Source organism: Macaca mulatta, chromosome 2 (genome assembly GCF_049350105.2).
Source record: "Macaca mulatta isolate MMU2019108-1 chromosome 2, T2T-MMU8v2.0, whole genome shotgun sequence".
In the NCBI taxonomy this organism is placed as follows: Eukaryota; Metazoa; Chordata; class Mammalia; order Primates; family Cercopithecidae; genus Macaca; species Macaca mulatta.
Window position 1 is genome coordinate 44,062,330 of NC_133407.1, and position 24,005 is coordinate 44,086,334.

The 24,005-nt window shown below is 51.2% G+C and overlaps 1 protein-coding gene across 2 annotated transcripts in view; it reads left to right on the forward strand.

Moving 5' to 3' along the window:
* The window catches only part of SPSB4 (splA/ryanodine receptor domain and SOCS box containing 4), an 88,389-nt gene that overhangs the window by 14,232 nt on the left and 50,152 nt on the right, over positions 1–24,005 (forward strand). For both annotated transcript variants that reach the window (XM_015132000.3, XM_015132001.3), the window contains exon 2: positions 487–1,333. In XM_015132000.3, the coding sequence (XP_014987486.1) occupies positions 640–1,333 (694 nt within the window). In that variant the 5' untranslated portion in view covers positions 487–639. The remainder of the gene's footprint in view (positions 1–486; positions 1,334–24,005) is intronic.

Genomic DNA, 24,005 nt, shown 5'->3' on the forward strand with positions numbered 1-24,005 from the left:
CAGGGCTTGTCCCTGGGATCAAATGCACCTGGGTTCTCATCCAGGCTCTGATCTTGAGCAAGTCACAACTGCTCTGGGCTCATGCCTTATTTCTAAAATCAGACTCCCTATGATTGTTCTACGTCTGGAACACAGATCCTGAAGCCAGATGACCTTGGTTTGAATCTTGGCTCAGTCACCTATTTGCAGTGGGACTTTGGCTAATCACTTAACTTCTCTCTGCACTTCAGTGTTCTCATCTGTAAATGGTGAATAATAATGTATATCTCTTATAGGGAGGTGTTAAGGTTTAAACGAACTAATAAACATAAATCATTTAGAACACTGGCATATGGCAAGTGCTAGATTAGTGCCAGATACGAGTGTACGAATTAGTACTATTACTGTGCATGCACAGGGCTCAGCCAAGGCATGGACATAAATGAAGGGATTGGCAACTGGCTGCTGCTGCTGCTGCTATAACACGTGCCCTTTGCTTCCTTCCAGGAGCTTGGGCCCCTGCCACAGCCCGGTAGAGGCTGTGGAGGTCTACCGTCCGGAAGCCTGGTTCCCAGCCCCGTGGCCCATTCCTGGCTACGGGGAGTGGAGGCTCCCACGAGGTAGCGGTGGCCTGCAGCGGTCCCCTCCCGGCAGTGAAGCATGGGCCAGAAGCTCTCAGGGAGCCTCAAGTCGGTGGAGGTGCGAGAGCCCGCGCTGCGGCCGGCCAAGCGGGAGCTGCGGGGTGCAGAGCCCGGGCGGCCGGCGCGGCTGGACCAGCTGTTGGACATGCCAGCGGCGGGGCTAGCTGTGCAGCTGCGGCATGCGTGGAACCCCGAGGACCGCTCGCTCAACGTCTTCGTCAAGGATGACGACCGGCTCACCTTCCACCGGCACCCCGTGGCCCAGAGCACCGACGGCATCCGCGGCAAGGTGGGCCACGCCCGCGGCCTGCACGCCTGGCAGATCAACTGGCCAGCTCGGCAGCGCGGCACCCACGCTGTAGTTGGTGTGGCCACAGCCCGTGCTCCCCTGCACTCCGTGGGCTACACTGCGCTGGTGGGCAGTGACGCCGAGTCGTGGGGCTGGGACCTGGGCCGCAGCCGCCTCTACCACGACGGCAAGAACCAGCCCGGCGTGGCCTACCCGGCCTTCCTGGGGCCCGACGAGGCCTTCGCGCTGCCCGACTCGCTGCTCGTGGTGCTGGACATGGATGAAGGCACACTCAGCTTCATCGTGGACGGCCAGTACCTGGGGGTGGCCTTCCGAGGTCTCAAGGGCAAGAAGCTGTACCCGGTGGTGAGTGCCGTGTGGGGCCACTGCGAAGTCACCATGCGCTACATCAACGGCCTTGACCGTAAGTTGTGCCGGACTGGGGGGCAGGGCTTTCAGTTGTGCCAGGCCCTGGGAAAGCAGGGCAGGCCACGCCTCCATCGCCAGTTGGGAGGATCCTGCAGTGTGGAGGAATAGTCGGGACCTGGGTTTCAATCCTGACTCTCTCCTTTGCTGGTCTGGTGATCTGGGGCTGTGCCTTAGTTCTCCCATCGGCAAAAGCATTACTGTGATAGTAATCTAGCTCACAGCTGTGAAGATCAAATAAGATCACATGTGTGAAGTGCTCAGAACAGTGACTGGCACCTAATAGGGGCTTTGAGTATTGATGCCAATTACCAGTCTTCTAGTCTGTACAAAGGTTGTACCAAATGACCCAAGCTAGTCACAATGGGAGGATACTGACAAGTCCCCAGTCCCTGCACTTAAATGCCATGTACTCAAGTTATTGGTAAGTAATAAGTAATGACAACCGTCCTTTATTGGCCACCTACTGTATTCGAGAGGCTGAATACCCCAATTCTAGTGCTTACGGGCCATCTGCTAAGGGGGGCAGCTGCCTGTCATCTCCAGCCGACTGTCATCTCATGGGAATGAAAACCCTGGGTTGTGGAATCTTGTGACTTTTTCCAGGAGAGCTCAGAAATCTAGATTGTGTGAACTATTCCAATTTTTAAAGTTGACAGCTGCTGAAAACTCTCTATGGGCAAACAAAATACCCTTGCAGGCTACAAACCATCCCACAGGCTGCTGGGGTTGACCCCTGACAACTCTACAGCTTGCTCTCATTTAATATACACAACCATCCGGCAAGATAAAAAGTATAGGAACAAAGACGGTTATTGGTTTCGGGAGGGAGTCACTCAGGAAGACAGGGTGGCCTCTGGACCGAGGCACACGTGGCTGCCTGTCCTGAGCTGAATCCCAGCTGAGGGGCCAGGAGCCAGGCACTTGTGGGCTTGCACACTCCCCAACATCAGCCCACCACCACCCATCCAGACTTCCTGCCACACCCCTAATGAAGCTCTCAGAGGCGATGCTGAAAGGTAGAATTTCCAGTTATTCATTCTAAATAGGAGATGTAATTACCAGCCCCTGAGGCAGATCCTCCTTTTAGAAATAAGGAAACTTAAGAGCAGAGCTACAGAGAGCCAAAATCAGGGTTCCCCCAGTTCTGATGGCCCTGAAGTGCACTCTTTCCCTGTGTTCTCCCCTTTAGATGAGGGACTGAGAGTAACACCCCAGAAAAGAGTAACACTTCTCCAGAAAAGAAGTCAAGGACGAGATTTTACTCAAGCAAAATTTACATTTACTGGAGCCCGGGAAGGGGACATTTGATGGTTTCCAAGGGTGGCAGGCTAACGGAAAAGTGGCTGGTACGCTCAGCGCTCTGGTATAATTGTCAACGTTCTTGCTCCTATTTTATTTCCATGATCGTTGCCTACAATTGCCATTGAATGGCAAAATGTTGTTCCATTTTCTCTGTTTAATGGGTTAAATCTAGGAACTGATGATTATGTCCCTGAGAAGGGCAAATTTAGTCATCACGGTGCCTTGTGGAAAGTGTCTGGAGCCTTCTGAGACATAGTGACCAGGCAAATCCCAGTGGTGAGAAAACCAACAGAAACAACAAACAATCTTTATTTAATGGAATTGGAAAATTTATTTGCTGGAATTAATCACTGGACTAGAAGAGTGGCCTCGGTGTACCAAGGCTCTGGAGTCTGATGTGACTTATTTCCAAGTGTTCAGTGGTTTTCTGTCTTTGGTGAGTCACTCTTACTCCTTAAGACTCATTTTACTCATCTGTAAAATGGGATAGTATCAGGTCCCCTTTTTGCTGCTGTAAGCTCTTGTGTGGTAGCACCCATAATATGGTAGCTGAGATTTAAGGCCTGACATTGACACCCAGTGGGAGCTATCAGAGCCAACGGTTATACTCCTGCTGTAGGCTTCCTCTTGGCTATTAATTCACACTTGGGTTTTACTGGGTGCCTGGTTTTCAGGTACAAAGCCAAGGTGCTAACAGGGTTCCAGCCCGTGGGGCTATGCATGTTGGGATCAGGAGCAAGGACCTACCTCAGGGAGGTTGGGTGGGGAAGGGCAGTTGTGTTTGGGGTATTTTAAGCTTATGGGTCCTTCAGGTGGTTGAAAAAGTTTGGTGGAACTAAAATGTGAAGTGTTCTATCCTCTTCCTTACTGGTAGTGAATATTCAGGTTGGCTGAATCTGGAATATTGAATCTAGGAGGCAAGAGAGGCCAGATGTCATGGGATGCAAGCCTGGGGCATCTTCCGTTCAGTGATAGAGTTGGCTTATCTGCTATGGCACTAGTGTGTTCTCTAGATAGGGGTAATGTTCTCTCTCAGACAGGAGTGTGATTGCAGAAAAGGGAAGCTCAGCTTCTCTGGTTTTGAAAGGTCTATTCATGGCCAGCCTGGGACAATCTCCAGAGCGGGCCGTAGGAGAAGCTGCAGTGGAGTCTCGCAGGGATAGTTGGGAAGGGACTGTGTGATGCCTATAGCCTGTGTCCTGGGCTGAAGTCTACCATGAATCCCCGGGTTTGGGACTACTTTGGCTCTAGGGAGTCCCTGAGCAGGGAAGGTGACCCAAGGTGGATTCTGTGGATGGAAAGGATTCTGAGTTAATGTCGGTTGTGGACATGGTGGCAGGTCCCCAAACTCAGACATGATTGGGGTGTGAGGGACCAGAGTCAAAGACATGCTTGGAAGCAAAAGGCAGGCCAGCTCTCTGGAGTTGCTTCCCCACAGGATCATAGGAGAGAACTCTGCCCGGGGCCCCTCACAGAGCCGGGTCAGACCCGGGCCCCAGCACTCAACAAATGGCTGTTGGCGATTGCTTCCTCTTTCTGAACCTCAGTGTTCTCCTTTGAAAAAGGACGAGGATGATAAAGCTCACCGGCACAGAGCAAACACATAGCAATTGGTGCCCCTGCGTTGATGAACTAGGTGAGCTGAGGCAAACTCTGGGGTTCATCTGTGGCTTAAAGCAAAATGGCCTTAATAGAGGCTTTTCCTCTGACATGATGAAAGTAAGGTAATGGATATCACTTTCTCAGTTTTTGAATTTTTATTACGGTAAAAGCAAGACTTAGAAAGGGCTCACTACATTTAACTCTGGAAGCATGTGTTTGTTGAGGGCAAGAACTCCTGGAGGTGTGATTTCCTATTGCAAATGCATAACATTGTCAAACCTTCTGCAAGTGGAATTGTTTTGCTGCACTGTGGAGTGAAATGGCTTAGCATCTCAAAGCTAACTACAAAGAGCTGCAGGATGCACGGGGGCCCTGCCATTTAAGTGAACTGAGAAGCATGGAGCCGAGGCCAGGCAAATGGAGAAGCTGTCCCAGGTTGTCCAGGGCACAAATAATAATAATAATAATAGCAATAACAGCAACAACTAATACTTATGTAGTGTTTAGTCTAAGTGGGTAAGGGGGGTAGTATTCTAAACACTTTGCAATTTCTTTTCTTTTTTTTTTTTTTTGGTTTTGTTTGTTTTTTAGAGACAGAATCTCACACTGTCACCCAGGCTGCAGTGCAGCGGTGCAATCGTAGCTCACTGTAACCTCTCACTCCTGGGCTCAAATGATCCTCCCCTCAGCCTCCTGAGTAGCTGGGACTACAAGGATATGCCACCACTCCTAGCATGTATATAAATATGAATGAAACTGGCTCAGGAGGTAATGGCTAATTTATTTTATTTTATTTTTTTTATAGAGAAAATGCTCTCACTATGTCACCCAGGCTGGTCTTGAATTCCTGGCCTCAAGCAATCCTTCCACCTCTGCCTCCCAAAGCACTGGGATTACAGGCGTGAGACACCTCACCCAGCCATTTTGCAAATTTTAATTCATTTAGTTTTTGTAATGACTCTTTGCACTAGTACTGTCTATATTATCATTTTCAGTGTGTGATGAAGAAATTGAGGCACAGAGAGCTTGAGTAAGTTGCTGAAGGGGACACTATGAGTAACTAAGAGAGCCTGGATTCAAATGGAGGCGCACACGGGCACCTTGTGGAGACATTTACCCTCAAGGCAGGGAGAGAATGCGCAGGAGCATCTACTCCATCTGGCTGGTGACCGTGCAGCCCAGGGCCAGGTCCTTGCCTTTAGCAGTGAGTTTGGGCGAATCCCAGAAATGCTGTCCCTGTCATTTTTCCTCCTCTGACTGGCTTTACCTCCAGCCCTCAAAGCTCTTGGCTCAGCATGGAACTCTGCAGGGTGTTCTGTTGTACAAAGGCATCCCCAGCAGTGGCCATGGATCAGGCATTCTTGATCACTAACAGGGGAATGTCATTGTAAATGTCTCAACTACTGTGAGGTGTGGGCCCCTGGGGTGGGCCAGGCCTTTGGAATCTGCTCTGGGCTGCTTTCTGGAATTGCTCCATGGCTCCCCAGCTCCTCTCTCCACATGCTGGCGGCGGGAGGGCTGACAGAATGGCTCTGTCTCACATCTCGGAGTTCCTGGGTGGTGAGTGGTGTGTGAGTGACACCGGAAGCGGAGGGGAGTCTCAGACAGAGACAAGCGGCCTTGGGGTCCCAGGCAGCTTTGATTTGGGGGTATTGATGACACTTTTGTTGGCTCCCATCCATGTTCTGTTCTGTACCCTGGGCTTAGGGTTTTACTCGTATTTTTTTTCTTTTCATCGCAATAAGCCATGAGGCAGTATGACTGTTAGCCCCATTTTGTAGATGAGGAAAATGTCTTGGAAAGGTAACGAATTTGCCAAGGCCACACAGCTAGCAAATGACACAGCTGTGCTTATACCCAGCTCTGCCTCCTATGCCTGGGCCAACCTGCCCAAGCCTGCCTACCGCCGAGCGTGGCCCGACCCCACAGAGTGGACACCAGTGTCAGGGCTGACTTTCACAGGGTGGGGCGTGGAAATGCAGGTATTTGGGCCTAACTGGCTGAGAGGGCTTTCCCCCTGCACGGAGCCAAGGAAGCTGTATTTCCAGACGTCTTTCCTAGATGGTTTAATTGATCTGCCAACAAGTATTTATTGGCTCAATGGCTGAGCAGAGGAGGCTGGCAGCTAGCCAAGGCTTCTGGTATTGATGAAGGCCAGAGAGAGTTTACTCTCCCGATGACTACAAGGACACCATCTCCTTGCCAGAGCTGCACTCCAGATCTTCTCGCTAGACTCCCGTGCGTCTCACGGGGTAGTTTGGTCCTCCTAACCTCCGGGACATCTGGACTTGGCTCCTCTGGGCCTGGTCGCCCCTTTACCCCCATCCCTTATCAATCTGTCCTGACTCCAGCTCACCCCCAGGCCTCAGCTGAGGACTCCGTCTCTGCACCGGGAGTTTAGCGCTGACTTCTCCTACATCTGCAGGGTTCACTCATTTTTCCACCCATGCATAGGCCTTCTTTCCCCAAGTGGTTATGAAGTTCCTCAGGGCAGGGATGGAGACCCAGGAGGCATGCATGGTGAACTGGGAAGATTAGGGACGTCATATGTGCCTATTTACTTGATATCGCTTGGATATTTGTTTCTTCCAAATCTTGTGTTGAAATGAGATCCCCCATGTTGGAGGTGAGGGTTGGTGGGAGGTGATTGGGCCACGGGGGCAGATCTAACATGAATGGCTTGGCGCCCTCCTCGTGGTAATGAGTGAGTTCTCACTATTAGTTCGTGTGAGAGCTGGTTGTTTGAAAGAGCCTGGCATCTCTCTTCCTCCCTCTCTTATCATGTGACACACCTACTTTCCCTTTGCCTTTCGTCATGAGTAAAAGCTTCCTGAGGCCCTCAGCGGAGCCGTGCCATGTTTGTCCAACCTGCAGAGCGCTGAGCCAAATAAACCTCGTTTCTTTATAAATTACCCAGCCTCAGATATTTCTTTATAGTGACACAAGACAGACTAAAACATTGCTCTTGAAAGGAAAGCTGTACGTGTGGCAACAGATTTGAATACTACCAAAGGGTATATGGTGAAGTAACCCCTCCTCTGTAGCTCGGCCGCCGTCCCCTCCTGCTGGCAGCCACTATTAGCAGTTTCTTGTCTTTCCAGAGATATTTGTGACAGATAATTTTTAGATCATACTGAAAACATTCCCCTATATCTTGTTTTCTCCCTTCAATGGACCTTGGCAGTTATCTAATATCAGTTAATGCAGAGCTGCTTCATTCTTTCTTAACAGTCGCATGAGGCCATGATATAGTTGTGTTATAATCTAATTCTTCAGATCCCCGTATTTGGACATTTAGGCAGTTTCCAATCTTTGAACATAAACTTTTGATCCCAATTGAAATTTCCTTTCTGCCCCCTCTGGCTAATTAACATCCCCAAGTCTCAGTTTTCCCATCTGTGCAGTGGGAATAATTATATGTACCTTGCAGAGTTGCTGTATTAGAAGTGATGCAGAAATGAAGCATGGTCCAGCACGTGGGTCTCAGTAGGTTAATATTGATATGCGTATCCTGAATTTCTGATTGCGATGCTGAGCTCATCTTGCGCACCTGATGAAGGCTCATGAATGACTTCGTTTCTAGTTTAAAATACAGTAGAATCACATTAATTTTTTCTCTTTTTAAAATTTATTAATTTGATATTAAGGAGGCTTCAGACACATTGTTGGATTAAGATTATTTGAGGTGTCTAATTCAGCCGGTCCTTACATAGTGTAGAGTCAACATAAGACACCTAGCCCCTTACTTCACAGAATAGGCCCATAATGTGTGTGTTTTGCTTTTCTGTTATTGCTGCTGCTGCTAATGCTGAAAGTGGTGGCTCTTTGCTGTGGCAACTGCATCTTGGCCTTTTCAACCACCCTATAGCAGCCCTTGCAACAGAGTACATAGTACGTGCTCAGTAAATGCATATTAATGTCCTGGCCTCCCACCACCTGAATAAGCTTTTCTTTCCTCTGCCACAGGGGGACTTGAGTCACAGTTGGCTGGAGCAGAGGGGCTGGCTATGAGCTGCCCCCCCCCCCACTTGAAGCCTGGCCCCTGAGTGACCCTTTTCCCACCTCTCATTGTGTCCTGTGTACAGCACATCTGTCCCCGCACACAGGCCAGGCATGTTAATTCAGGATCCTGACATTCAGAAACTCCCCCTACCCTTTGTTTGAAAGGAACAGTCTCCCATTTGAGAAAAGGCCTCGATCAGATGCTGTGGCCCTTCTTTGAAGGAGGTTTTCACATTAACATAGTCATAATTAGGTTCATGGAAGTCTGGCTTGCAGAAAGGTGGCTTGAAATGCAGGTGACAGCATTTGAAATCAGGCTTAATCAGGACAAGCATCACCGTGGGCCACAGCGTGGTCTTGTGGGAAGCGCAGGGTTCAGGGGTCTTCCAGCACTGGCTTGGCTTCTAATTAGCTGTGACCCTGAACAAGTCATTTCACGCCTAAGCCTTCATTTTCTCATCTGAAAAACAGAAACTTACTTTGTCATGAGGTGTCAGGATCATGGATTACTATATAGAAAGTGACTGATCTAGTGCCTAGAACATAGCTACTGAAAAAGTGGTAGGTTTAAAAATGGCTAATTATGACTATTACTGCTCTCATAAATTGGTAAAATTACTGTTATTAAATATAGAAATAATTCTGGTTATTAAATTTTGGTCCACACCGTGAAACTGAAGGATTTCACACGAGGGAATTTGTGACGGTTTGGACGGTCTTGGTCTCGTTTCTAAGATACATGATGGAAATGCTACCTGAGGTTCAGAGGCCATTGTGAGTTTGTTGCAAATGAACTAGGAGTGTTTAGCCTTCCCTGTGAGCGGTTTCAACTGTTTCTGGCTGCACGTCTTATTCAAGCGGTTCTCTAAAAGGCCGCAGCTTCCAGTGGTGACTTGCCTGGTGGACATGTGTTCACAAGGATACCCAAACAAGCAGCACCTTCACCAGCTGTGTGCAGGCAGACATTCAGCAGAGATGAGCTGCCAAGGTGGCGGCCCTGAGGGCCAGCGTCCACCTCTGCAAAAATAGTGACTTGGTCTAGTTGTGGGCTGGCCATTATTGGACCTTTGGGAAAAAGGGAAGGGGAGGAGGTAAAGGGTCTCACCTTTTCAGGCCCTGGCAGAAGGGTGAAGGCAAGGCCCCAGACACAGGGATAGAAGAGATGATATCTGGCAGCCAATGCAAGACCCACATTTTACAGGTAGGAGCTGACTGGACCAGAGAGCTGGGAGGCTTTGCCCAAGGTTACCTGCCAGTTAGTGGCAGAACCTGAACTAAAACCCAGGCCTCCAATCCCCCTTGAAAATGTTCCCCATCAGAAACAAGGGAGTGAGAATTCAATGCCGTTTATGAGTCTGTATTGGAAAACACAGCTGTGGGAGGATGTAGGTGCTTAGGAGGAGAGGAGAGTGATTAGGGCCGGGTATGACGCTGATGGGTCAGAGGGACTTTCGCAGGGGAGGCCTTGGAGCCTGGGCAGAGTTTAGACCAGCGTCTCCCCACAACACACGCAGATGAAGATCCTCCATGGCTTCTCAGTGCCTCCTGCATGTCAGAGACCCTGCCCTGGCCACCGCTCAGACCATACAACCAGGGGGTCAGCACAGTCACAGATACCCAGGTAAGAAATGGTCTGTCTGTTTAGTACCTGCGTGACCTGGGCATACGTTTCCTGACTTTGCAGTTCCTCGGTATCCTCACCTGTAAAGTGGATATAGTGATGGTACTTACCCGTAGAGTTGTCAGCAATGCTGCTCAAACCTCAGTGTGCATTCAAGCCACCTGGTGACCTTATTAAAATGCCGATTCTGACTTAGTAGGACTGGGTCGGGCCCAAGATTCTGCATCTCTAACAAGCTCCTGGATGATGCTGCTGAAGAGTGTGACACAGAGCAAGGGACCCCAATCACAGCTTGTCCCCATGCCCCACCATCCACTCGTCTACCCCCATGCTGAATGATCTGGCAGCCAAGCTAAAATGCATATTCCAGCCGGGCATTGTGGCTCACACTTGTAATCCCAGCACTTTGGGAGGCCGAGGCAGGCGGATCACTTGAGGTCAGGAGTTCGAGACCACCCTGGCCAACATGATGAAACCCTGTCTCTACTAAAAATGCAAAAAAAAAAAAAAAAAAAAAAATAGCCAGGTGTGGTGGGACATGCCTGTAATCCCAGCTACTTGGGAGGCTGAGGCACAAGAATCATTTGAACCCAAAGGTGGAGGTTGCAGTGAGCCGAGATCAAGCCGCTGCACTCCAGCCTGGGCAAGAGAATGAAACTGTGTCTCAAACAATAAAAATAAATAAATAAGATAAAATAAAATGCATATTCCTCTGTGCCTTGGTCTGCGTTGCCCTCTTTGTTGGAAATGGCCCACTTCCCTGATGCCAGCTCAGCCTGGGGTTGCCGAGCCTGCTCTGCCCTCGTCCTTGCCACCTGGCTGACTCCAGGCCAGTCTCAGGCCTTCCTTGGCCCGGCTCCTGACAAGGCAGCTATGCCTTCTGCATTTCCTCCTTTTCACGTCCGGCCTTACTTCCCTCCCCAGCTACCAAGTGATTCCATTTATGTGCCCTGGAACCCAAATTCTTATAGTTGCCAATGCAGTGTACACAAGTAAATCCACACTCTTATCCATGAATGTTCCTGTGAGGATGACTTTGTTTGGCAAGGGATTACTGCAAATGGAAACAGCTCTTTGTTAAACAGTCATTGATTGAGCACTCACAAAAGGCCAGACACTGCCCAGCTCCACTGCCCCACACAAAGGCTCGTCAGCACCCTACACGGGGTAGCTCATTTAATCCACGGGTGAGGAGAAGTGCGGCTATCACAGTCTGCACGTGTGGATATTGGGCCTGAGGGAGATGAAGAGCCAGCACTTGCTTGGGAGGTATCTGTCCCGAACTTGAGTCCGGGCCTACTCCAGCGCCCACACCTGTAACCTCTGTGCTACTCAGGGTCACTTTGAGTCTTCAGTGGTTTTGCAGGTGGTCCCAGGCCTTGGGTTGACTGTGCTTAACAAGAGTTTGCTGAAGCCAGCGTTGGCAGCCCCCAGTATCACAGCGCTTAGATACCCTTAAATACAGTACAGCAAACTGCATTCACTCTGAACTCTTCTGACTTGCTGATGATTCTGAGTGGGTGGTGCTGGGAAAGCATTGAATGGAGGAAGCAAATTTGCCGGGGTGGGGGTGGGGTGTAAGTGAGCGGGGAGAGCCAACCGCCTGCCAGGCTGGCGGCAGCCTTCATTTACAGGGTCGGGAGCCAGCTGATTTGCCCAGTCTCGTCCTTTGGTTAAGGCAAGGGGGCGGTTAGCGTGAGTTACGGCCTCGCCCAGACACTAATAAGGCTGCTTGTCTGAGGCCTTCCATAATTCAAGCAAAGGCTGTGCCGCTTAATGGCCCGTCTTCGTCAGATCTTCCAGGACTCAGTGCCTCCTTAATGATTTATTTGCTTGGGATGAAATTAAGCCAAGACAGCGTGAGCTTGGAAAATACTGCCGTGCAGGCTCTCCCCGGTTCTTCATCCTTCACAGCGGCTGCTTTCTATAGAGCCGTGAGTCCTGCTTCATGACCCGCCTGCTGGGAGCCCCAGGGGGCACCTGGTGTCCCCCATCCCTCCTGTCTCCCACGCCCATGATCTCACTAGTGAGCAGCAGGGGGCTGGAACTGCCAGCAAAGACCTCGTCATCGTCCCAGCTTTGAAGTCATTTAAGTAGATGCTTCTGAGTCAACCCAGGGAGCCACAGCTGACTTCCAGATCTTGCCCTCTTTGTTGATGTTTCTCCCTCAAAATGCAATTCATGAGGAGGTCCCAGGGTGAGAGCATGTTTGCTTCTGGCATGTTCTGGGGTAGAGGACAGCTCTCTGCCTGATGTTTGAGCCTCACAAGGAGGAGCATGGGAGATCCCGTTCATCTCTTAAGGGTGAGGGGTCACAACTGAGGGCCACTCACAGTGCTTATGCAGAGGCCAGGCCAGGTGCCAAGAGTGGGAGTGGGCTGTTTAGTGGGGCCTCCTTTGGAAGCCCAGAACTCACAAATTGCCTCAGGGACGTGGTGAGCATAAGGCTGCATGTGGATTGTGGGAGGCAGCAGGTGGTCCAGGAATGAGAAAGCCTTTAGGCACCCCATCACTGCATCAACTGCACGTCTGCCCTGGTCTCCCCACCACTCCCAACCTCTCCTCTATCTTTTCTGTTCCCTCATAATTTGAGGTGCCCCTTGGCTTTGGCTCACTGTGGCCCTGGCAACTTTAATAATGTGCTAGCTGGCATGCTGTGTTCCCAGATCTTGGTTTAAAATCCTGTGAGTGTCTGATGGGCCCGGTGCTTCTCCTCAGGTGCAGGCAGAGGCTCCTACCAGCCCTTTGGTTGGGATGGGCCTAGCTGCTGCTGCTTCAGCTGTGGAAGAGCTTGGCCCTTAGCATACTTGCCTGGACCTCAGCATCCTTCAGGGCATGTGGAAGACACAGATCTCTGCTGTCTCTCACCTACCAAATCAGAAACCCTTGTAGTGGGACTTGGAACGTGTGTGTCACAAGCTTCCCAGCTGACTTGTGCCATCTGTCCCAGCACTGGCCAGAAGTCAGCTGCCTGGAATGCCTGGCCGGAAGGAGAGTGTGGGGAGTGCAAGGTCCTTAGGGGCAGGGTATGGTAGAGGGAGCCGCAATGCTCCAGATTCCCAGGGTCGGGGAGCTCGGTCTGGGGCAGAAGCAAGGGTCAGGCTCTCCGTATTGGCTGGAACAAGCTTGGGGGACCTGAAGATCCTTTCCGTCGACTCCGCCACCAAGGAAAGGTGTGTTTAGCAGAATTCAATGGCTTTCCTCTCCAAAGGGAAAATGTGTCCGTGCAACCTAAGTACCAGTGGTAGGTGCTCTGATTTGAAAAAGCAGCTTCATTTCACTGTTTCTTGCTGGGGCCTCCTGAGGGGCCTCTGGGTTAAGCGCCAGTGCATGGAAGCACTCTGCCGAAAGCCAGGCCCTCTGCTGCAATTCCAGGAGGTGCGGTGCTCTCGTGGGTGCCACTTCTGCACCCTCAAGATTGTGCAGTACAGTCTCAAGTCCTCCCAGTCGCTGCCCCTCTCCCGACAGCAGGGGGCTGTCCTATTTGTCCTGACATGTAGTGGGTTCTGTGTGTGTCTGTTAAATGAGCTGCTGCATCACTCACATGCCACACTGTGGGATGAAAAGCACATTTGGTTGGCAGCAGAGGCAGGGAAAGAGTGCCTGCTTCCCACAGCATCCCACGAAACAGAAAGAGTATAGACAAGCTTCCCACTGAAATTTTGGAGAAGGGAATCCTGAGAAATTTCCAATTAGCTACTAATAGTCAATTGAAATTCATTGCACCCTGCCCGTAGCTACTTAATTTGATATGAGTGTAAAGAAGCCATCGCTGTTTCCTCAATCACATGCAGTCCTGCTAGATCAATCAGCTGAGCTGCGTGGGGAGGGCAGTGACACCCGGTCATCTATCCCTGCACTGGTGTTTGTGAAGGGCCTGTGGTGTGCTGACCCTCAGCCGGGAGCCAGGCAGCAGTAGTGGGCAAGTCAGGTCCAGTTTCTACTCTCATGGAGGAAACAGAAAAAAACAAGAATAAATGCTTATGAAAATTCATAAATGCTTATGAAAATCCAGATACAGAACAAAGTTGGAGAATATGATAAGGGAGGGAGGTCAGCTGCTGCAGTGGCCCCCTTTGAGGGAGGGGCATTTGAGTGAGACCTAAATGATGGGGCGGAGGGAGCCATGTGAAGATCTAGGAGAAGAGCGAGTCACTGGCGACCAACAGGCAAGCCTGTGGCTGGCAAGGCTGGGGATCGTGGAGGGTAGAGTGGGGGTGGTGAGGCTCAGGGGTCAGCAGCAGGGAGACACCAGCATGTCTTTTCATCCTTCAGACTCCAGTCATTCCACTACTTTTTAAAAAGTTATACACAATCTCATTTGAAAGAAGCAATTCTTACTACCAGTGTCTTTTTCACTCGGACAGGTCTCCCCTGGTGCTGCAAAATGGCGCACGGTTGGAATTTTGGTCAGGGTGGCCTTTGGTTGAAGTGGATATGGCCATTCGCATTTTATAGACAAGTTGATTGAGGCCCAGGGTTGCTCCATGAGTGGTAGAGCTGATTTGAACCCCCATCTTGTGCTTTTCCATCTTGCCACTGTTCCAGAAACTGAATTCTAGGCTTTTTAAGAAAGTGTAGAGTTCCCTGAGTCTACTAAGAACCATCTGGCAGTCCAGCCATAAAAAGGGGCCTCTGTAAAGCAGTGAACTCAGTGTGAGCCTCAGTAAGTCTCAACTCTGGCCAGTTCTGGGGCAGGGCATTTGGGTTTCAGTCTTCCCTACCTGGGGCAAGCGAGTGACCCAGGGCTTGGAGCCCATCCCGACCTCTGTAGCTGTGACATAGGTCCCCCGCCTTGTCCATCATGCTGCAACCTCTCCACATTCTTGGCTGGACCCTGGGAAGGCAGCACCAGGGCAGGGCTCTGCTTGGGTGAGCTCTGCCTTCCCCTTCTGTCACCTGGGATGGTGGAGCTCAAGCTGGCCTGGGCGCTTGTCACTGCCAGGCTGGGCAAGCCACCCTGGAGCGAAGTGAGGGCTTGTATTTCCTTTTTGGCTGACATGGGCAACCTTCCTTGGATATTTAAGATGTTCTGCCAGAGTGGACTGTTCAGATATGTGAAAGTTAAAAAAGCATACTCACCCTGAACTGAGTTGATGTACTCAGAATCTGGTGTGGGATTATAAAAGAGGCAGGAGGCAGACAGGTCCTGGAAAGAGCACTTGTCTGGGAGTCAGGAAACCTGGCCCAGCGGGCTCCAGCTTGCCCACTAGCTCTGTGACCTCGGGGAAGTCAGCTCCTCTCTTTGTGCCTCAGTTTCTCCATTGCAAGGAGGGGACTGGGTAAGATGACCTCAAGTGGTCTCCATCATTCTGCAGTCTCTGAGATTGAGGGACTGTGCATCTCGATTTTTTGGTTGACAAACACTACCCTGTGGTGCTACAGCGGCTCCACGTCTGCCCTATCCAATGTGGGAGCCACTAGCCCTAACCATATGTGGCCGTTTCATTCAAATTAAATAAAGTTAAATGTTCAGTTACTTGGTTGTGCCAGCCACATCCGAACGCTCCACAGACACTCACGGCTGGTGGCTGCCCTACTGGATGAGCCCATGTAAACCATTCCCACCACGGCTCAAAATTCTAGCGGATGTGGCTGCTTTAGAGCCACTGCAGAGGGCTGGGGAGCCCCAGAGAGAGAGAGCACAGGCCTCTGTTTCTGCCATGGGACTTCTGGGCCAGTGGTCTGCCGAGTGGCTCCAGGGCCCAAGGAGCGAGTTCAAGTGGGGGCGGGTGTAGGAGAAAGATTTAGCCCAGATACCGGCCAACGAGTGTCAGGCTGCAGGACCAGAAAACCTTAGGAGAATGTCAAAGGTCCTGGGTGGTGGGGGGTGGCCACTGACAGGAGGTATGCCAGGAATGCTGAGGAGGGCCTGGGGGGACAGCAGGGGCCAGGAGCTCTGCGGGGGGAGGGGCGCTGTGCAGAACACAGCAGCAGTTCTGCAGCAGGCCTCTTGCTAACTCCGTGTCCTTGGGGACGTCCCTGAGCCTGCTGAGCCTCCATTTCTTTGTGGGTGAAATGGGAAAAATAAGAAAGAGGGCTGTTATGGAGATGAAATAAAGCAAAACCTGTGAAAGCCCTTTGTAAATGGCAAAGGCCTGGACGGTGTTAGGGGCTACTTCATATGGCGCTATTATTTATCTCAGCTTGTAATAAAGCTGGTTTTGCCTGCAGCTCTTCCTGCTACAGTAATCCTAGACCGTCCTCAGTTATGATTTTAAGGTTCTGGGGTGTCCATCCTGTCTTTCTGATGGGACTCTAGACCGTTTAGAGAAGGAGGCCAGCCATGTCCCTCTTGTATCCCCGACAGCCATGAACAGCGCTGGTGGCCGCTGCGTGGGGAGCCCACGTCTTTCTCTTTTCCTCCTGACCTGGTGGCCTTTCACCAGGCCATATTCCTGCCCCGAGACTTGTTGAACACGTTCCTTGTCCCGGACACATGTGTGGATCTGGCTGGGTCTGGTTGTCATTTGCTGAACCCATGGCCCATCCTGAGCTCTGACCCCAGCTCCCCACCTTGTGAAAACAATTCAGGGGCAGAGGTCAAAGGCCAGAGCTGGGCTTTGCCAGGTCTCCCAGGGAGTGCGCCTGGCGGGAAGTAGCCCAGTGCCAGGCTGCATCAGGCGGCCCCTCCCCAGGCTGGGCCAGGCTCTCATCCACATCCGTGGTTGGGAGGTGGCATTTCCAGCTGACTTATTGATGATGGATTGTCTGCTACACTCTAGCCCTGAGTGGGTTCATTGCTCAGATCTGGCTTTGGCTTTTCATGAGGTCCACACCACAGACATGCATAACATAGAGAGGAGTTTGAACCCTGCCAGATAAACTTTTGCTGTCACAGAGCTGCTGTGCTTCCCAACAATATTGGCAGTGAAGAAAAGCCAAAGTAACCATTTGATGATTACCTCCTTGCCCCAACCCAGGTGCTATCTATCTATCTATCCATATTTCCATTAAATCCTTTTAGCCCTATGTGGGGAGTGTTAATAATATCCCCATTTCACAGATGGGGAAACTGAGGTTGTGAGAGGCTGAAAGGTCTCAGGGCTGGAACTAGAATTTGGACTCTAGTCTGCCTGATTTCAGGCTCAAAGCCTCCCTTTTGGGATGTCCTGAGGGCTCCTTTCTTCCCTGCTGTCTTCACTCTGACCATGCTGAGCTGCACCAGGCTTTCTAAGTATCTGAAATGCTCTACGCCATCCCTGCTTTCTTTGTTTGGCCTCAGCGTGGTGATCTGGGCTTCCTCAGATTTGGGTTTAAGGCCAGGTTTTGGTGAGCTGTGTGACCTGCGTCCACCACAGACCCCCCAGGTGCCCTCACTAGAGTGGGGGTGCCTGGCTGGCTTATTTGATGGAGGAGATGGAGGGCTGGAGTGCCACGTGCATGGCTTCCCCGGCTGGTTTGGAGGGCCCATGGGGACTGTGTACTGTGACTTTTCCAAAGAGACTATCACTGTTGTCTCCACACTGCCACACTCCACCCTCTGTAGAGCCCTGGGTGGTGCCCCTCATGGTCCCAGGGCGTGTCCAGCAGAAGATATGAGAAGGGCCCCAGCCCCACTTGGGGCTTAGGCCTGCTGCTTTCTCTGGGCAGGGCCAGGGAGATGACCCTTGTGTGTGAAACCCAGCACCACAGCCTGCTTCTCCACCTCCCCCAGCAGAGGAGTGTGACCTCCCAGCCCTCAGTGCAGCCTCCACATCCCCTGGTGGGCAAGTCTCTGCCTCCACGCTTCCGCTTGTGCTGTGCTCCCTGCTTGATGCCAGCCCACTTCTCAGCTATCCTTTCTGAAGGCTCCGAGCAAGGCCATCTTGGTTTTTAAAGTCCTCTTTAACGACCTTAGTCCCTATTGCCCACTCTGTTCTGTGCTGCTGGAGCACATTTGCGGTGGTGAAGGGAGTCTGAGGGGTCTTTATAAGGCACGGCCCCCTTCTTAGTGAGCAATCCTCACAAGCCTTTCTCTGAGACTCCTCGTTTGACTCTGGCCCCTGCTTACCTCCCTCTCCTCTGAATTCCAGAATCCTCTGGAAGCCCTGCAGGGTAAAGGGGAAGGACTCTGCAGCTGGGCAGAAAGCCTGGGTTTGACTCCCAGCTCTGCCACTGCAGGCTGTGGGACTCTGCTCTTTGGCGTCATCATCTGCAGAATGTGGTTAATAAAGGCAGAGAGAGGTGGATGAGGCCGCAGTGTGGAAAGCCCCGGCGTCGCTGGATAGAGCTCATGTGGATTTACTTCCTCTCCGGAGAGTAACAGCATCCAATGCAGACCCAGGGAGACAGTGGGCACACAATAAATACTTCTTGACTTTTCTAATACTTTCTTTTGTGATGTTTCTTTTAAAAGCAACCTAAGGCACTCTATGGTCTGGAGCAGAAGCACAGGCTTGCTCAGCCTCTGAAGGGGCCTCTAACCGTCCCTTCCCTCCACCTCCCCCCAAACCCCTCTCCTGGCCTCTCCGTGCCCTCACCCTCATGCCGCCTGGGTGGCTGAACTGGCCTATAAATCAAACGGGTCCCTGGAGACCTTTGACCCAAACCAGATGGCTGTACTATGCCAGCGCAGAGTAAGCTTAGCTTCCAACAATGCTTGGCCCCCCTCCCCCTGCCTGCCCTGGGGCTTGGAACTTTTTAGGCAGCTGCCCTGTCAATCACAAACACTTGGTGATCCAGGCCCGGGCAGCAGCTGGGGGCTGTGACCTCTCCAAGACATCAGGGACCATCTTGGAGATATTCCATTAAGCCATATAAAGATCTCTGGAGGGTCTGTGGTGTCTACTTGTTATGGCACAGGCATTAACCTGGACCAACAGACCAAGCTGGCATTCCCTGTGCCGCTATCTCTCCCTCCTCCTCCAAGAAGCTTTTCGGCACCACGGCAGCTGCTGGAGCTTCTATAGCTCAGAATGTCTGACCCCTCCAGATGCTCATTCATACCTTGTTCATTCTTTCTGCAAACATTTACTGTGCTTCATCTGCCTGGGCCTATGGGGAAGATCAGACGCTGCCCTTGTGCCAGTCAGTCCCAAAGACAGCTATGGATACAGAATTGTAGGAATCGGTGATAGGGGCTGTAACTGAGCAGGAAGGCCAGGGTACTGTGGGAACTCAAGATGGATGCACTGCAGTGTGAGAATCCAGGACAGCTTTCCAGAGAGCAGCACTTGAGCTGAGTCTTGAAGGATGAGTTGGCGTTTGCCAAATAGATAGGGTGGCAGAAGGGTGCTTCAGACAGAAGGAACAGCATGTGGAAGGAAGGTACAGGCACAGGATGGGAACCAGCTTGATGGATTCAGGGACCTGCAAGCTGGACAGCATGCTGGAAGTACAACTAGGGGAGAAAATGAGGAGTTGGAACTGTATCAGTGAGAATTAGGTCTGCTTGTTTGCAACCAAGAATGCCTAATACTATGGACTTAAACAAGAATTTACTTCTCATGGAAGAGAAGTCTGGAAGCAGGCAGTGCAAGGATATTGGGGGCTCCATGGTCACTGCCCCTGGCTCCTTGTACCTGCTGCCCCACCTTCCTACCTCGTGGCTTCCATTCCCATAGGTACCTCATTGACCAGAATGGCTGCTAGAGCTTCAGCCATTGCACCCACATTCCAGGCAGCAGCGGCATGGAAGAGCTAAAGGAGGGCACATGACTCATCTTTTAAAATATTTTTCTGAAATGCCTTACTATGCTTCTGTGCACAGCCCAATGGCCAGAACATTATCACATGACCACTTTCAGTGCAAGGAAGCTGAGAGATACAGTTCGGATCAGTAGGTGCTACGCAGAGCACTGTTCTGCAAAGGATTCTGCAGCCCAATCTTACTTCTGTGGGAAAGAACACTGTGATCAATTAATGATGCCTCCCTTTGGTGTGGGTGTGGAGCCAATAGCATGTGTCTTGCTGGTCTTCTGCCAGAAGGTCCTCTCCCTAGGGATTCCCAAGGCTTGGTGCAGCTCCTGCAAACAGAGCTGGCACAAGGCCCACCATCCCCCAAAGCCCCAAAGCAGAGCAGAATTTAAGTGAAGGGTTTCTTGGTGCTCTGCAGTCTGATTTTATTTCTGATCTGCAGCCTCCTTAAGGCATCCATTGACCTTCAGCAGGGCTTAAGTCTGCAGAATGCTCTGTGTGGTTGGAGCACGATGTCACTAATGTAGCTGCAGTCTCATCTCCTGGTGAGAGGTTTTCCAGAATGCAATAATACCAAAAGAATTTGAGGGAAGTTCTGAGCCATTTTATTTTTCACACCTGGAAATGCACTGTGTTTGGTTTAATTTCACTCCTGCTGTGTGTCACAGCCCAGTTTCCTTAGCTGTGAAAGGGGGTAATACTACCTTCCTTGAAGGGTTTTTAAGAGGATCACACAAAATAAAAGAGGGCAAAGCAGGTGAGAGACACAGAGGGTAGCAATTGGGTGCAGAGGTTGTGTTCAAACTGTCTGGGTTCCAGTCTTAGCTTTTCTGCTTGCTTGCTGTGTGATCCTGCATCTGTTACTTAACCTCTCTGTGCTTCAGTTTCTCTGCCTGTAAAATGGAGATGATGATAATAGTACCCACCTTATGGGGCTGTTTTGAGGCCTGTACATGTGACATATACATAATCATCTTAAGACCTGGCACACAGTGTGGACGTGTAAGTGGTAATGGCTCCTTTGGTCATGATACAGTATTTGGATCCAACAGGTCTGGGCTATGATCCTGGGTAAACTACTCCTCTAAGCCCCAGTTTCTTTTTTTGAAACAAGGATAATACGACTTGCCTTGCAGAGTGAGGATTACTGACAGAATAACTTTAAAGTCCTGACACATAGGACATAAGCAATAAGTTAGAACTATGGTGGAGATTACAAACTAATGAAACCGTGTCCCAGGCTCTGTTATCAGCACTTTATATGTGTCACCTCTTTTACCTCGTAAGGACATTATAGAGGCAGGTGGTGTGAACATTCCTCTTGGGGAAACTGAGGCATAGAGGCTTGCCCAAGGTCATGTAGCTGGTGAGAAAGGAAGCTGAGAGTTGATTTCCTGGGTCAGCTGACCCAGAGCCTGTGCTATCCTGCTTGGGAACACTGATTCTGCAGAGGAGCAGGCCCTGGGTTTAAGAGCAGAAGGAAGGGGAGAAAGGTGGCCCAGAGCTTCAGGACCAGCTGCCTGGAAGATGACGTGCACACAGCACAGAGGACTAGGGCTTCTGAGCCTTCACAGTCAGATTTGCATGCAGGACCCTGACGCTTATTTAGGAGGATGAGCTCTCTGAGCCTATCTTGAGGGGGGGCTGTCTTCCTGCGGCTGGCGTAGCAGGCAGTGTGGACAGCAGTATGGCCGCAGTAGGTTGACAGGCCAGGAGGAGACCTCCAGGAGGCCTGGAGCATGCGGCTGCAGAATTTAGACTGCCTGTAGGCAGTGGGAGCCAGGGGACAGGCTGGCGGCGCATGATGAAAGCCACGTGTTAGGATTTTCCTTTAGTAATGTGGTACGAAGCACCAGGGGGCCTTGGACAGACAAAACTGAAGAAGGTGGAGGGAGGCAGGCCACACAGGGAGGTAACCCAGGAAGAGGGTCCCAGTATGGGGTAAAATGTCCAGCGTATGCTCAGGGAGCCCCCAGTTGTAGGACCCCAATGACATCAGGCACTGTGGCAGCTGCTTTACATCCATGACCTCATTTGATCCTCAAATAGTCCTGGGAAGTGTGTGTGATGTACCCATTTTCCAGATGAGCAAACAGAGCCTCGGAAGGTCAAGTGGCGGCTTGAGGTTGCAAGGCCAGGGAGTGGCAGAGCTGGACCAGAGCCCAGGGCTGCATACCAAGCCGCAGAGTCCTGCATTCCCCACGTGCCTGCCAAGGCAAATGCGGGCAGGGGAGAGGAGGAATGGGAGGGGCGATGGCAAGTATCTCTAGTCGCCTGTGAGGAGTTGCTGCCGGATGCGTTCTGGCCTTGTCTGTGGTAGAGGTGGGGAGTGGTGAGATGCTTCTGTACTCCACAACCTTAAATGATAGACTTTTCTTTAGGAAGCAAAAGTTTGGTTGGGCTCAATGAGCAGGAAAATGGAAGTGACCCTTGAGCGGAGATTTAAAGCCCTGTTGGCCATTTAGGCAGCACCGTGTTTAATAGCTGAGACACAGCATCAGGGTGATAAATCCGCAGTGTGCTGTGGGGTGGGGAATGGCCCAAGGGGGTCTCCCTGCTCTCTGAGTTCCATCTGGTCCTGAAACTCCTTCCCCCAGGGCTCTCTTGGAAAAGGACCCAGGAGCTGCCCACCCCTTGCCCTGGACTGCAGACGCTGTTAGTGCTGGTTTCAAGGGAAGTTGTTGCCAGCGGTACACAGGGTCACAGAAAAGCGCACACAGTTAAATGTACTGCATACATCCATGCTACAAAAAATAATGCTGGGAGGTATATTCCAAACAGGCTCTTGGCGATTACTTCTAGGTGGCAGGATAAGAGGTGAATTTGCCTGCCTCTTTGTGCTTTTATGTACTTCAAATCAACACATACAAAAGGATATAATTGTGAAAATTCTGAAGTGCCTGTATCCCCACTTCCTAGCAGACTCTTGGGGTGCCCCCACCACATCCTCTCAGCTCACCTGGTTAAGTACTGCTGTGGATGTCAGCCAGCTTTGCTTTCTCCTGAGCTGCAGGTAGCCACTCAGCAGGATGCAGGCAGCACCGGGATGTGCAGGGGAGTTAACACCCTTGGAGACACCCCTCAATGACTCAGAGACAGGAGTCCATGGATAAGTGCCCCCAGCTCCCCAGCCTCCAGGGGCACGGTTCTGAAGTTCATCCTACACAGGGGCTCAGAGCATCCTAGTGAATGAGCCCAGGATGCGCACAGTAGTATGCGGCTCATTGACACATTCCCTCTAGTCTTCCTCCCTTCTCTGTCTCGCTTTCTCCCTCTCTCATTTTCATCTCCTGAGATTGTCCCACAAAGCCATCTGCGCCCACATCTTTGTCTCAGGAACCCAAACCAAGGCCCACTCTGACCAATTTCTCATAGAGCTCCACAGACATATTCTAGGCATGTATATGCGCATGTGTGTCCATATCCAAACACTGACATACACACTTTCTTTTTCACAGAGTATAAACGGGACCACACTGAACTCACCAGTGTGCAACTCACTTCCTTCATGATTCAATGAAATATTGCAGGAGGAATTTCAGGCCAAGCAGCCCTTCCTGGCAGCCTCAATCCTGCTTAGGGGGTCACCCCCAACCCCCAAGGTTGGGACCAACCCAAGCCAGAGGCTACTGGTCCTTAAGGAAGGGTGTGTGTGACAAGTTTTTGTTCTCTTCAGATGGATGAGTGTCTAAACACTGGCTGACCTTCCCCACCTGCGCCGGGAGGCCAGACCAGGACGGGGAGTTGCAGCCACAAAGATTGGCCAACACGGTTCCAGCCCGTACGTCCAGCAGGAGTAAACAGTTCAGTAAGGACCCCAGGCGCCCACAGACCTCAGAAAGGAGACACAGGACACAGAGGAGTCAGGGAGTGAAGGGAGGGCTGTGCAGAGGAGGTGACACTCTGAGTCCTGGAATCTGTGTATTTGCCTAGTGGGGTAGAGCCTGGAGGAGAAGGAGGGGCCTAGCGGGAAGGCAAGGCAGGCCAGGGGCCAGCTTGAGCAAAGGTGGGGGAGGAGGTGGGTGTGGGGCAGGTAAGACAGTGAGCAGAGGTGGTGTTTCCAATGTCTTAAGCCTGTAGTTTTCCTGGATAGCAATGAAGTCTTTTATCACAGACTTTCACAGCCAGGCCTGTGCCGGCAGCCTCAGGGTTGGGAACCAGATGAGATGATGGACACATTTGGACAGAACCTCTTGCCTTATTCTTTGGGGGAATTTGTCAAAAGCCAGTTATCTTTGCAAAACCAATTTTCAGGGATTTCACAGAAATCATTTCACAATGTTTGGGTGTTGACAGCTCTGCCATTAATCAGCTAGGGTGACCTTGGGAAAGTCACTCTAGGTCCTGCTTTGAGAATTGCTCTTTTTGTTGTTTTGAAAGCAGCTGGTGAAAGCTTGCAGTGGGGTGGGGAGGTCCATGAACACTTGTCTTGGTTGGTGTTGGCCACTCCCTCCCTCCCCCATCCCTTGTGTTCTTGCTCCTGCCTCCCTTCCAGACTGCGTATGAATGAAGGGAGATGCTA